Here is a 13546-nt window from a genome sequence, read left to right on the forward strand (position 1 = left end):
GATCCCCTCTTAAATCTCTTCCTGCTTTCCCTCAATCCTTTACTTTCATCTACCTGATACGGGGGAAAGGTTCATGAGGTCTACCTAATCCATATGCTTCTTGTGTACCTCAATCATGTCACATTTTAACCTTTTGTGCTCCAGGGAAAATAGATTAATACTAAAACAGTCCATCCCAGAAGCATGCTGGCGATTCTGCACTGCACCCTCTCCTGCAGTATCACGTCCTTCATCCTTCCCATAGTGTGACGACCACAAAGCACAGGGTGTCCCAGCCAAGTCTGACTAGGGTGTCATAAAGTTGGAGGAAAACGTCCCCGCACTGAAGTAAAGATATGTTTTCTCTTTGTAACTCAATAGATGTGAAGATTCAGATTTATTTATTGCGTGTACATGAAAACATAGTGAAATGTGTCATTTGCATTAGCAACCAATGTTCCTGAGGGTGTGCTGGAGGCAGCCCACAAGTGTCACCACACATTCTGGCATCAACGAAGCATGCCCATAATTCTTAGCAGAACAAAACACAATAAAACAGACCACAACAAGCCCCGATCCTCCCTCTGACACACACACACAATCCTTTAACTCCAGGACAGGCTCATTAGTGCTGATCTGAGGAAATCTGACCCACCCCCACTTCAAAGTCTACGATTGTCTTCAGTTAATTCACTCCTTCTCACAGATCTTTCATAAGTTATTTTAAACTGGTTTCTGCCGCACACTCGATCCTTTCTTCAGCCGGTACAGCATCCCCATCCGCGCTCTGTCCAAGCGCTTCATGATTAAAGAGGATAGAGATCTCTGCAGGTATGGACCAAGAAATGGCAGATAAGAGTTTAAAAGTTGCACCTCAGTAGGTCAAATGTAAAGAGATAGCACTCTGCTAAGGACAAGAACCTTAACAGTGTTGATGAGCAGAGGGGATCTTGGGCTCCAAGTTCAAGGCTCCCTGAAAGTGGCTACACAGGTTAAAAAGGTGATTTAGAAGGCATAAGGCATGCTTGCCTTTATTAGTCCAAAAGTCAAATAGTTATGTTGCAGCTTTATAAAACTCTAGTTAGGTCACACCTGGAGTATTGTATACAGTTTGGGTCACCCTGTTATAGGAAGGATGGGGAAGGCTTGGAGAGGGTGCAGAAGTTTACCAGGATGTTGTCAGAATTAGAGGGCATGTGAACAAGCTTGGGTTGTTTTCTCTAAAGCAGCGAAGTCTGAGGGGAGATCTGATAGAGGTTTATAAGATTATGGGAGGCATAAATAGAGTCAACAGACAGTATCTTTTTCACAGGGATGAAATGTTTAATTCCAGAGGGCATGCATTAAAGGTGAGAGGGGGCAATTTCAAAGGGGATGTGAGGGGCAGATTTTTTTTTAAACACAGAGTGGTGGGTGCCTGGAATCTGCAGTCTGGGATGGTGGTAGAGGCAGACATATTAGGGACTTTTAAGAAGCTTTTGGAAAATGGAAGTATGTAGAAATTGTGCAAGAAGAAAGGGTTAGCTTAGTTATCCATTTGATGTCCATTTTAAACATTTCAGCACCAACACTGTGGGCCAAAGGGCCTGTTCTTGCACAATGTTCTATGATTCTAAACTTCTCTGATAAACACCCTCCCCTGTTGTGAGAAGAGTACTGGCCTCTCTTTCTCTGTAAAGTCAAGGTGTGGGCAAAGGTCCAAGCTGCTGTCTTTGAAATCATGCAGAAAAATGCACACACTACGCCAATAAACCAACAGGATGCAATTTATTTTTAAAGTGCTTTACCTACTGAGGATCTTCTGCAACACCCAGTGCTTGCTAACAAAATCAGCGACAAGCACAGGCAGTTTGTGTTTTGTGTTTTGGGCAGCATTGCTTCAAATTAAAATACACTGATATATTGCTAGATTCTTTACAGACCCACCATGTGTAAGGCAGCTTTTATTCATTTAGTCAACTTCCTCAAAATACAAGCATTTCTGTCAGATTATTTCATAGTACAACGACAGCCATATCATAGTGGTTCAGGCTGGCAAACGCAAAATTCAAGTACCTGTTCAAAGGTGAATAGTTTGTGTGCTCTTTGGGGTGCTATGTATATAGATATATATATATATTTCTTAAGAGATATAGATACAGAGATATCAAAGTGTACAGTCACATTATGGACCATATAAAGCAGGCGATACAAAACACGTAAGCCGTTGCTTGATAGAACAATTAAGCTGTCTAGGTTTGCCACTTCTCCATCTGATCAACGGGTCCAGGTCATATTCAACTGCGGGGAGTTTTTGGATTAGCTACGCACTTTAGAACCTGCCCACCTGAGAGCTGGACAGGCAGCAATCTTCTGCTGAGGCACCACTCCAAGGAGTGACTACACCCCAGGGTTCTGAGAGAGGCGGCTGAAGAGACTGTGGTGGCACCAGTAACGATCTTTCAAGAATCACTGGATTCTGGAGTGGTTTAGGAGGATTGGAAAAATTAGAAATATTGTTCCACTCTAAGAAGAGGGGAAGGAAGAAGAAAGGAAATGATAGGCCAGTTAGCCTGACCTCAGTGATTAGGAAGATGCTGGCGTGCATTATTAAGAATGAGGTTTTGGGGTAGTTGGGGGCACCTGATAAAATAGGCCAAATTCAGCATGGTTTCCTTAAGGCCTGGCAAAAATGCTGGAACTCTTTAAGGAAATACCAAGCAGGATAGCCAAAGGAGAGTCAGTGGACGTTGCTTACCTGGATTTTCAGAAGGCCTTTGACAAGGTGTGCAGATGAGGCTGCTTAACAGGGTAAGAACCCATGGTTTTACAGAGAAGATACTAGCATCAACAGAAGATTGGGTGATTGGCAGGAGGCAAAGAGTGGGAATAAAAGGGGCCCTTTCTGGTTGGTTGCTGGTGATTTGTGGCGTTCTGCAGGGTCACCGCTTCTTTTCATGTCATACATCTATGATTCGGATGGCGGATTTGATGGCTTTGTGGCCAAGTTTGCGGACGATACAAAGACAGGTGGAAGGGGCAGGTAGTTTTGCAGAAAGCAGGGAGTCTGCAGATGGACGAAGTCAGACTGGGAGAATGGGCAAGTGTGGGGAATTGTATGGTCAGGCATTTTGGTAGAAGGAATAAAGCTTAGACTATTTTCTACATGAGGAGAAAATTCAAAACTCAAGAGTGCAAGTAGTCTTGGGAGTCCTGGTGCAGGGATTGCTGAAAGGTTATCTTGCAGGTTAAGTTGATGGTAAGGAAGGCAAATGCAATGGTAACTTTCATTTTGATAGGACCGGAATATAAAAGCAAGGAAGTAATGCTGAGGCTTTATAAGGCATGGTCAGACTGCACTTGAATTATTTAGGAAAAGATGTGCTGGCATTGGAGAGTGTCCAGAGGAGGTTCACAAAAATGCTTCAGGGAATGAAAGAGTTAACGAGGAGCTGTTGATAGCTCTGGGCCTGGCCTGTACTTGCAGGAGTTTTAAAAAATGGGGGGTGGGGTGATAGGCCTGGACAGAGCAGATGTGGAGAGGATGTTTTCTATAGTAGGGGAGTCTAGGACCAGAGGACACAGCCTCAGAATAGAGGGATGTCAACTTAGGACAGAAATAAGAAGGAATTTCTTTAGCCAGAGGGTGGTGAATCTGTGGAATTCGTTGCCACAGACAACTATGGAGGCCTAATCATTGGGTATATTTGCAGCAGAGGTTCACAGGTTCTTGATTAGTCAGGGTGTCAAAGGTGACGGGGAGCAGGCAGGAGAATGGGGTTGAGTGGGATAACAAATCAGCCATGATGGAATGGTGTGGCAAACTCGATGGTCCATGAGGTCTAGTTCTGCTCCTATGTCTTAGGGTCTCATGGACTTATGAGGGTAAAAATGAGCCCTATTTGGAAGAGTGTCCTGCGGGAACTGTGTGGATGGAGTGAAATGTGCCACTGTAAATACATGCCACTACTATCTTACCACAGTCAAACTTACAGCATAAAACAGATGTACAAGATGATAAATGGAAAGAGTGGGCAGCCAGTCCCTTTTCTCCTAAGGCAGGAATGGCTAATACGAGGAGGCATAATTTTAAGGTGACTGGAGGAGAGTAGAGGGGAGATGTCAGAGACAGGTGTTTTTATACAGAGAGTGTTAAGTGTATGGAATACACTGCCTGGTGTGGGGACAGAGTCAGATATATTAGGGGCTTTTAAGAGACTCTTTGATAGGCTCATGGGTATAGGAAAATGGAGGGCTGTGGCTGTGTAGGAAGGAAGGATTAGATTGAACGTGGATAGGATTATAAAGGGTGGCACAGCATCGCGGGTCAAAGGGCTGTACTGTCCTATATTCTATGCTTTGAAATAGGACCGGGGGCATACTCTGAGAGCTGGCATTGACTAAATCGGCTGATTGGCCTCCTGGATGTGAGTGGAAGCTGTGGCACCCAGAAAAAAATCCCAGGCAGTCACAGAGAGAAGGTGCAAACTCCAGAGATAGGTGCTGGGATCATGACCCTCTGCGATCAAGACTGGCTAGAGGTGGCAAACCTAACAGTATTCTTACTGGTTAAAAACCCTTAACCAGAGGGGAACAACAGAATGGCAGACAATCAAAAGTTACACTGTTTATTGCAGGTAATACAACTGTAGGAATATCTCAAGACCAAATGAATTGGCTTTCCTAATTGCAACTGGGAATCCCAAGTTAGCAACCGATCCGGGCTTAACCTCACTATGCAACACAAAGAATTTATTTTTAAAAATCCTGGATTCTTTTCCTTTGGAAACCTCCCTGAGTCTATAATGAATTATAGGCACAACGCAACATGTCCCATCATCTTTGGCCCAGGATAGCTGCTTCTTCAAGACTTGCCCTGTCATGGGATGAGAACAAACTTGCTTTACTGACCCCTAACTGGGTCCTTTAAGGATTGGCTCCACATCCCAAGGCTACCTTGAGATTCCACTGTGCAGAAGCTACCACCGGAATCCTGTGGGCAACACGCCATGCGTTAAACAACTCATGACCTAACACACGGGTAAGGAATTGCATACAAGGGGTATTCCAGAGAAACACATAGGGCAAGGCACAGAGCCACGTATCCTCACCCAAATAACAACCTACTTCTTATCAGCAAAGGTTCTTGGCACTCTGATTTGCAACTTACCTCTCAGAGAGAAAGGAGGCACTTCTTACAAACCCAGATGTTCCAAAGATCATCACAACCATTGAAGTATTTCTTGTAGTGTTTATTTTGTTTATTTAGCTATACAGAACGGAGTAGGCCCTTTCAGCTCCTCAGGCTATGCCATCCCAGGAACCACTGCCAAACCCATTTAATCCTAACCTAATCACGGACCAATTTACAATGACCAATTAATCTACCCATATGTCTTTGGACTGTGGGATGAAACCAGAGCACCCAGAGAAAACCCACATGTTCCACGGGGAGGATGTAGAAACTCCATAAAGAACAGCACTGGAATTGAACTCTGAACTCCAGAACGCCCGAGCTATAATAGCGTTGCGCTAACTGTTACATTATCGTGTTATAATGAGGAAACACCCTAGCCAGTTTACAGTAAGTAGATTCCTGCAAAGAGCAACGACTTAAATTGGGAGATAATCTGTTTCTTGCTTAAGATTAAAGATCAGTTTTATTTGCCACACATACATAGAAACATCTACTTAAAAATGGCTTAAGGGCCTGTTTCCTTACTGTAAAACTCAAAGGGAACATCATGTCCACTGACATTTTTGTGCCATTAATTCATCCACCACATTTTAAATCTATTGTGCATTTAGACATTGTGCATTTAAACTTGTGCACAAGGAAAAAATTTCTATTAATATTTTTGTGCCCTGACACAAGGGAGACTGCAGTCCTGATGAAGGATCTTGGCACAAAATGCCAACCATTCCATTAACACAAGAATTTCTGCAGATACTGGAAATCTAGAGCAAGACACACAGAGTGCTGGAGGAACTCAGCAAGACGGCACCATTTATAGAGGGGAATAAACAGTTGATGTTTTGGCCTGAGACCCTTCATCAGGACTGGAAAAGGGGAGAAAGGAAGGGCAGAAGCCAGAATAAGAAGATGGGAGGAGAGGGAGTAGGTGATAGGTGAGGGGAAGGTGGGTGAGTGGGAGAGAGTGGATGGGGTAAGACACTGGGAGAGGATAACTGAGACCAGGTGAGAAGGTGGGTGAGTGGAAGAGGATGAGTGGGGTAAGACAAGTGAGGGGGGAGATAAGTAGGTGGGGAAGGGGGGAATGAAATGGGAAATGTGAGATAGGTGGAAGAAGTAAAAGGCTTAGGGAGAAATTTGATAGGAGATGAGAGTGGACCATGGGAGAAAGGGAAGGAAGAGGGGAACCAGAAGGAAGTTTCGGGCAGGTGAGAAGTGAAGGGATGAGAGGCTAACTAGAACGGGAAATGAGAAGGGAGGGAAAGAAAGAAATCAATGTTGGAGGAATGGTATGAACATCAAATTCTCCAACATCTGGTAATTCCCTTCCCTCCTTCCCCCTTTTTGCATTCCCCATTCTGCTTACCCTCTCACCCCTCTCCTCACCTGTGCATTTCCTCCCTTCGGTGCACCTCCTATGTTGTCCTCTCCTATCAGATTCCTCCTTCTTCAGCCCTGACTTCTTCCACCCATCTCCTTCCAACTTCTTTCTTCATCCAACTTTCCATCCCATCTGTCACCTTCACCCTCCCCCCCCCCACCTTCTGCCTCCTTCCTTTCCAGTCCTGATGGAAGGACTCAACCCCAAATGTCGACTATTTATTCCCCTCGAGAGATTCTGTCTGACCTGTTGAGTTCCTCCACCATTTTGTGAGATTTCCAGCATCTACAGAATGTCTTGTGTTTAACATCGGGACATAATCTGAAAATTTCTGGCATTGGCAGTGGGTAATGAGGGACACAAGGAATTACTTCCTGCTGTTCTGGACACTGTATTACCACAAAATATTTTACATACATCTTTAAGGGCAGACAGAGGGCTGCAGTTAATATCACATCTAAAAGGTATTGCCTCCACTACAGCAGCACTCCCTCACTACTGCACCTACAGGCCAGTATAGATTTTAAAGCAATATTATTTTCATAAATTAAACAAAATGTAAAACATGGCAAAAGGAATTAAAAATTCAACTCAATGAACACAAGAGATTCTGCAGATGCTGGAAATCCAGAGTAAAATGCTGGGGAAACACAGCAGGTCAGGCAGGCTCCATGGAGAATAAATAGGACATTTCGGACTGAGACCCTTCATCAGGAAGGGGGAAGAAGCCAACATAAGATGGGGGGGGGGGGCAGCGGGGGGAGGAGTACAACCGAGAAGGTGGTAGGTGAAGTTGAGTAGGCAGGATGGGGGAGAATGAAGTGAACAGCTGGATGGTGATAGGTGGAAAAGAAATGAACATCAATTTCTCTAATTTGGAACACAAAACATAGGAACAGAATTAGGCCATTTGGTCCATCAAGTCTGCTCCACCATTCTATCATGGCTGAATTATTATCCCTCTCAACTCCATTCTCCTGCCTTCTCTCTGTAACCATTAACACCCTGATTAATCAAAAACCTATCAAGCTCTGCCTTAAATACACCCAATGACTTGGCCTGCACATTCCCCACTTTGACTTCCCTCTTACATCTTCTCTCCTGCCTATCAACTCTCCCTGAGTCCTCTCTTCCTTCCCTTTCTGTCATGGTCCACCCTCCTCTCCTATCAGATTCCTCCTTCTTCAACCTTTACCTTTTCCACCTATCACCTGCCCACCTCACTTCATTCCCCCTTCCACAAACACCTGGCTTCACCCATTACCTTCTAGCTTGTGGTCCTTCTCTCCCCCTACCTTTCCAGTCCTGATCTAGAGTCTTGGCCTGAAACGTCAGCTCTTTATTCCTCTCCATGGATGCTACCAGACCTGATGAGTTCCTCCAGCATTTTGTGCGTGTTAATCTTAAATCAGCTCAACAACTGCTACTTCAGGGATGGTGGTGCCAAGGTTTGGGGGCTTAATGGATTCAAGTTCATAGACTCAGCAGCATTAAGGATTCAGGTGGTAACTTGTGCACAGGGGCAGTTCAAGGCCCTTGGCTTACTACTTATATACTTCCATGGCTTTGTTGGGCAATGGGAGTCCGACGTACCCGTTCAGGTGCCTCAGGTTGTCTGTTCCCAGGTAAGCCACCAGGAGCTCTGTACGGCGCTGGATCAGGTGTAAGATGTCCTCGGCAAGACTCTCCCTGCTGGTGTATCTCACCTTTTCAAAGTCAAAGATGTCCTTCAGGAAGAAGAGCACTTGTTCCTAAAAACAAAACAAGAGTTTATGTCTAACTCAGTTGGACATGATGAGGCCAAACTCAGGCAGGAGGAGCAACATCCCATTTTTCGTTTAGGTAGCCTCCAACCTAATGGCATGAATATCAATTTCTCACCCCTCCCCTTCGCTCTTTTTCCAATCCCCATTCTGGTTCCCCTCTCACCTGTTCTCTTCTCTTCACCTCCCTCTGGTTTCCCTCCTCCTTCCTTTTCTTCCATGGTTCACTCCCTATTCCTCCTTTACCTCTCCCCACCATCGAGCACATCAACTAGGAGTGGTGTCACAAAAAAAGCAGCTCTCCTTTATCCTCAACCATCAGGCTCCTGAATCAATGTGGATAACTTTCCTCACCTCGACACTGAACTGATTCCACAGCCTATGGACTCACTATCAAGGACTCTAAAACTCATGTTCTTAGTATTATTTATTACTTATTTACTGTGTTTATCATCATTTGTTTTTCTTTTTGTATTTGCTCAATTTGTCGTCTTTCATACTTTGGTTGTTTGTGTGTAGTTTTTACACTGACTATTGTATTTCCTTGTATCTACTGTGAATGCCCACAAGAAAATGAATCTCATAGTAGTACCATCATCATTATGTGCCATGCCGTATGACATGGGAAATCATGGTCTTCCATCTGTCTTTAAAACTATGATTGTTCTTAGCAAACTTTTCTACAGAAAGTGCTTGGCCATTGCCTTCTTCTGGGCAGTGTGTTGGGTAGCAGGGTGGAGCTACGTCTCAACCAAAGCTGGCAGGTGCACCTTCCCTCAGCAAGCCTGCAGGTCACTCTTGGACAAGGTGCAGCAACTGCTTAGCCCCCAATCAGGGTCACGTGAAGCCATGGGAGCAGGTGGTGGGTGGTCGTATGAGCAGCTGGTGCATATCACAAGTCCCAGTTATGCGACCACTGACACCAGGCAGACAATCTGGAGAGGGTTGATAATAACTGGGGATCACTGTCTTGTATAGACACTGCCCAGAGTAGTATATGGTGACATATATGTACTTTGATAATAAGTTTACTTTGAACTTCGAATCCGATAAGTCATCATCCCGCTAGTCATCCTCTAACCAATGTCCTGCTCCACATTACACATTCAGGAAGTTTAAAAACTTGCATACCTTAAAAAAACAGCACAAATCATAGAGGGAGTTCCTGGGTCCTAAGAACCCCCATGCCAAGACAGGGCTGATGTGCTCACAAACAGAGTAGAAATGTGCAATGAAGCCATTTGGCACCTGTCAAAGGACAAGGGAAACAGCTAATGATTTGGTTAGAAAATACAGACTCATTTCACACACAAAAATACAAATTGCCCAGTAAAATACTCATCATCAAAGCTGACAATCCCAATTTGCTCTCTCAGAGTTAATCTTTGTGGAGACTGTTCCTTTCCTTGTCCTGGATGTGAACTTAAGCCCTAGATATAGAAGCAAACAGCATCACCAAGTCCATAAACCAAATTTCCAGTATCAAAGGACCCCCATCACCCAGGACATGCCCTCTTCTCATTGCTACCATCAGGGGGGAGGTAAAGAAGCCTGAAGACACACACTCAAGGGTGAAAAGCCTTGATGAAGTGGATGTGGAGAGGATGTTTCCTATGGTGGCAGAGGCTAAGACTAGAGGACGCAGTCTTAAAATAGATAGGTATCCTTTTAGAATGGAGATGAGGAGGAATTTCTTTAGCCAGAGAGTGGTGAGAATCTGTGGAATTCTTTGCCACAGTCAGCTGTGGAGGCCAAGGCTTTATTTTTTATTTTATATATATATTTATACACACACACACACACACACACGTATGTAAAGACTACAGAGAAAATAAACAGTTGACATTTCGGGCGGAATTTCTGGTTTGTTCAGAACTGGTGACGAAAACTGTTTATTCCTCTTTATATACCCTGCCTGACCTACTGAGTTCCTCCACTATTTTGTGTGTGTTACTCTGGATTTCCAGCATCTGCAGAATCTCTTGTGTTTAGGATTTGATGCATTTAAGAGTTTTGGAGCTTGTCTGAGGACATGTTCGCTATGCCTCACTGCAAACCTCATCCAATATGGATACTGTTACAGAAACAGACACACTTTATAACATAGTACACTGGACAGCACAAGCACAGGCCCTTCAGCTATGCCAACCCTTTTCCCTACTCCAAGATCAATTTAACCCTACTCTCCCACACAGCCTTCCATTTCTCTTTTGTCTATGTGCCTATCGTAGAGTTTTCTTAAACGTCCGCAATGTGTCTGCCTCTATCACCACCCCTTGCAGGGTGTTCCATGCACTCACCACCCTCTCTGTAAAAACCCTACCTCTGACATTCCCCAATATTTTCCTCCAATCACTTTAAAGCAAGGTTTCTCAACTTGTGATCCATGGACCCAAGCTTAATGGTATTGGTCCGTGGCAGAAATCCCCAACTTAAAGTTATGCCCCCTTGTGTCAGCAATTTCCACCCTGGGAAAAGACTCTGGCTGTCCACCCTGTCAATGCCTCTTACTATCTTGTACACCTCGAACAAGTCACCTCTCATCTTCCTTCACTCCAAAGAGAGAAGCCCTAGCTCGCTCATCTATTCTCGTAAGAAGCACTCTCCAATTGGGAGAGCACTGTGATAAATCTCCTCTGCACCCTCCCTGAAGCTTCCAGATCCTTCCTATAATGAAGCAAGCTGAACTGAACACAATACTCCAAATGTGGTCTGACCAGAGTTTTATAGAGCTGTAATGTTATCTCTTGTACTGTAAGTGCCCTTGGCTGCATGCTCAGTTCAAATCCCAATTCCAGTTCATTTATTTATCACATGTACTGTACTTTGAAACATACGGTGAAATGCATTGTTTGTGTTAATAACCAATGTAACCAAACGATGTGCCACCACACATACCAATGCTGACACTGCACGTAGACCATGTTCAGCAGAACAACACAAGCAACAACCACCACCACCAAAACAATAGAAGCAAACTAAGACCATTCTCCAAACTCCCACCCACCTGCTCACACAGTGAGACGGGCCTCTAAAGCCAGCACCAGCTACCTCCGGGCCTCTCACCCATTCCTGGCCCTGGACTCTCTGACTTTGGGCCTCCAACTTCCAAAATGATAACTCTCTCATCCAAAGATGGTTGACAGGCTCTGAATTGGGTTTTCCTGATAATTCTCTGCAGTGTTGTATACATCCAACAACTAACCCCCAACATAGGGTCTAGTTTGCTTTTAACCTACTAGACCTTGCTGCTCCAGCTGCCAACCACCCAGGCCACGCTCTCTTCTCACTGCTGCCATCAGGAAGTAGGTACAGGAGCCTCGGGACCCTCACCACCAGGAACAGGAACAGTTGTTACCCCTCAACCATCGGGTTCTTGAATAAAAGGGGATAATTTCACTCACCCCAACACTGAACTGTTCCCATAACCTATGGACTCACTTTCAAGGACTCTTCATCTCATGTTCTTGTAATTTATTGCTCAATTATTTATTCTTCTTTTACTTGTGTTTTTTTGTTTCTTTGTACTTACTGTGAAATATGGTTTCACAGAAAACGAATATGGTGATGTACTGCATATGTACTTTGATAATAAATTTGCTTTAAGACTACAATCTTCAGCACACACGTATACCAGCCCAGTGGCAATTGGCACGTGTCAATGATGCCTGCACAGGGATAGATTGTCAGCCTTAATGTTGAGATTCAGCAATGGTTCATCGAGTGGTGAGGGCCTGAGGAATAACCACAGGGATGAAAGACAGTGAGGGGCAGATCTGCTGTCTGTGATCTCACCTTCATCTGCTGTCTCTTGGTCTTCAGAACGGACCAACAGCTCGAAGCCACAGCCTGAAAGGAGAATACAAGTATGTTAGAGACAGGGACACAAGTAAGTCACTTAGCCTTGTTCTGCATTCAACAAGATCATGGCTCAGCTTCTAGTTAACTTCCAGTTCCAATGACTGAACCTCCACAGCCCTCTGGGCTGTAAAATTACAAAGCTTCATCCCTGCCTGAGAGAAAGGGTTTTTCTTTATTCAGTCCTCCTCCTGATTCATTTCTAGACTTAAATGCAAGAGATTCTGCAGGTGCTGAAAATTTTGAGCAGGTACACAGCTCTTCAAATTCAATTTGGGTAGCCTCCAACTTGACAGTATGAATATTGATTTCCCCAACTCCCAGTTATCTCTCCCCCTCCCCTCTTTTAGTATTCCTCATTCTAGTTATCCCCACCTTTTCATCACCTCTCTTCTCTGGTTCCCCTCCTCTTTCCCTTTATTCCACGGTCCATTGTCCTTTCCTATCAGAATCCTTTTTCTTCGGCCCTTTATCTCTTTCACCTATCACATCATACCCCCTCCCCTACCACCCCGCACCTTGCCCATCAGCTGGTGTCACCTATCACCTGCCAGGTTATACTCCTTCCCCATCTCTTCACTTCTTTATTCTGGCTTCTTCCCCCTTCCTTTCCAGATGAAGGAAATCTGCCTGAGATGTCAACTGTTTATTCCTCTCCATCGATAATGACTGACCTGCTAAGTTCTTCCAGCATTTTGTGTGCGTTGCTCATTTTTAGACTTGGCAGCTAGGTGAAACATTCCCCCACCACCCCCATCTATCCCTGTCAAGTCCTCGAGGAATTTTGTATGTTCCAGTGATGCCAGGGAACTTCTCAATCCCTCCGAATTATAACAGACCTGTACTGCTGCAACCACTATGGCAAATCTTCACTGCACACCATACAAAGCAAATATATCTTTGTTTGATAAGGAGAAGAAAACCTACACACTCAATCAATACGATCAATGACTGATCTGGCTGTGGGCTCAGCTCCACCAACCTGCATTTTCCCCATAAATTTTAATTCCCCTGCTATGCAAAAATCTACGCATCTAAATATGAACCTACGCATCATCTAGAGGAGCGTTAGGAAGATGTTCACATCCCATCTAGCAGGAGGGGAATTAAAGCTAAGTTCAAGTTGTGGAGTTGTACTGTATAGAAACAGGCCCTTCGTTCCATGATATTCATGCTGAGCTTTTTGCCCAGTAACACTAATCCCATTTGCTGCATTGGGTCCTTATCCTTTGCCTTGTCTATGACAGTCTAATTGCTTCCTTAACATGCTTTCTAGATCCTAATCTGATTTGACTAATCTAGATCCTAATCTGATTAGCAGTGTGTTCCAGACACCCCCTGGACAGCAATTCAGAATCAAGTTTAATATCACCAGTGTATGTCATGAAATTT

At 44.4% G+C, this 13546-nt stretch overlaps 1 protein-coding gene across 4 annotated transcripts in view; it reads right to left on the minus strand.

Annotated features, from left to right (window-relative positions):
* Positions 1–1729: 1729 nt before the first annotated feature.
* The window catches only part of miga1 (mitoguardin 1), a 112237-nt gene continuing 100420 nt past the window's right edge, over positions 1730–13546 (minus strand). For 2 of the 4 annotated variants that reach the window (XM_073062578.1, XM_073062580.1), the window contains exons 14-16: positions 12092–12145; positions 9428–9544; positions 1730–8284 (exon numbers count right to left, since the gene is read on the minus strand). In XM_073062578.1, coding sequence (XP_072918679.1) covers positions 8078–8284; positions 9428–9544; positions 12092–12145 — 378 coding nt within the window. In that variant the 3' untranslated portion in view covers positions 1730–8077. Of the gene's footprint in view, positions 8285–9427; positions 9545–9587; positions 9727–12091; positions 12146–13546 lie in introns of those variants that run through there. The other 2 variants (XM_073062579.1, XM_073062581.1) reach the window with 2 other exon arrangements.

Source organism: Hemitrygon akajei, chromosome 12 (genome assembly GCF_048418815.1).
Source record: "Hemitrygon akajei chromosome 12, sHemAka1.3, whole genome shotgun sequence".
Taxonomy (NCBI): domain Eukaryota; kingdom Metazoa; phylum Chordata; class Chondrichthyes; order Myliobatiformes; family Dasyatidae; genus Hemitrygon; species Hemitrygon akajei.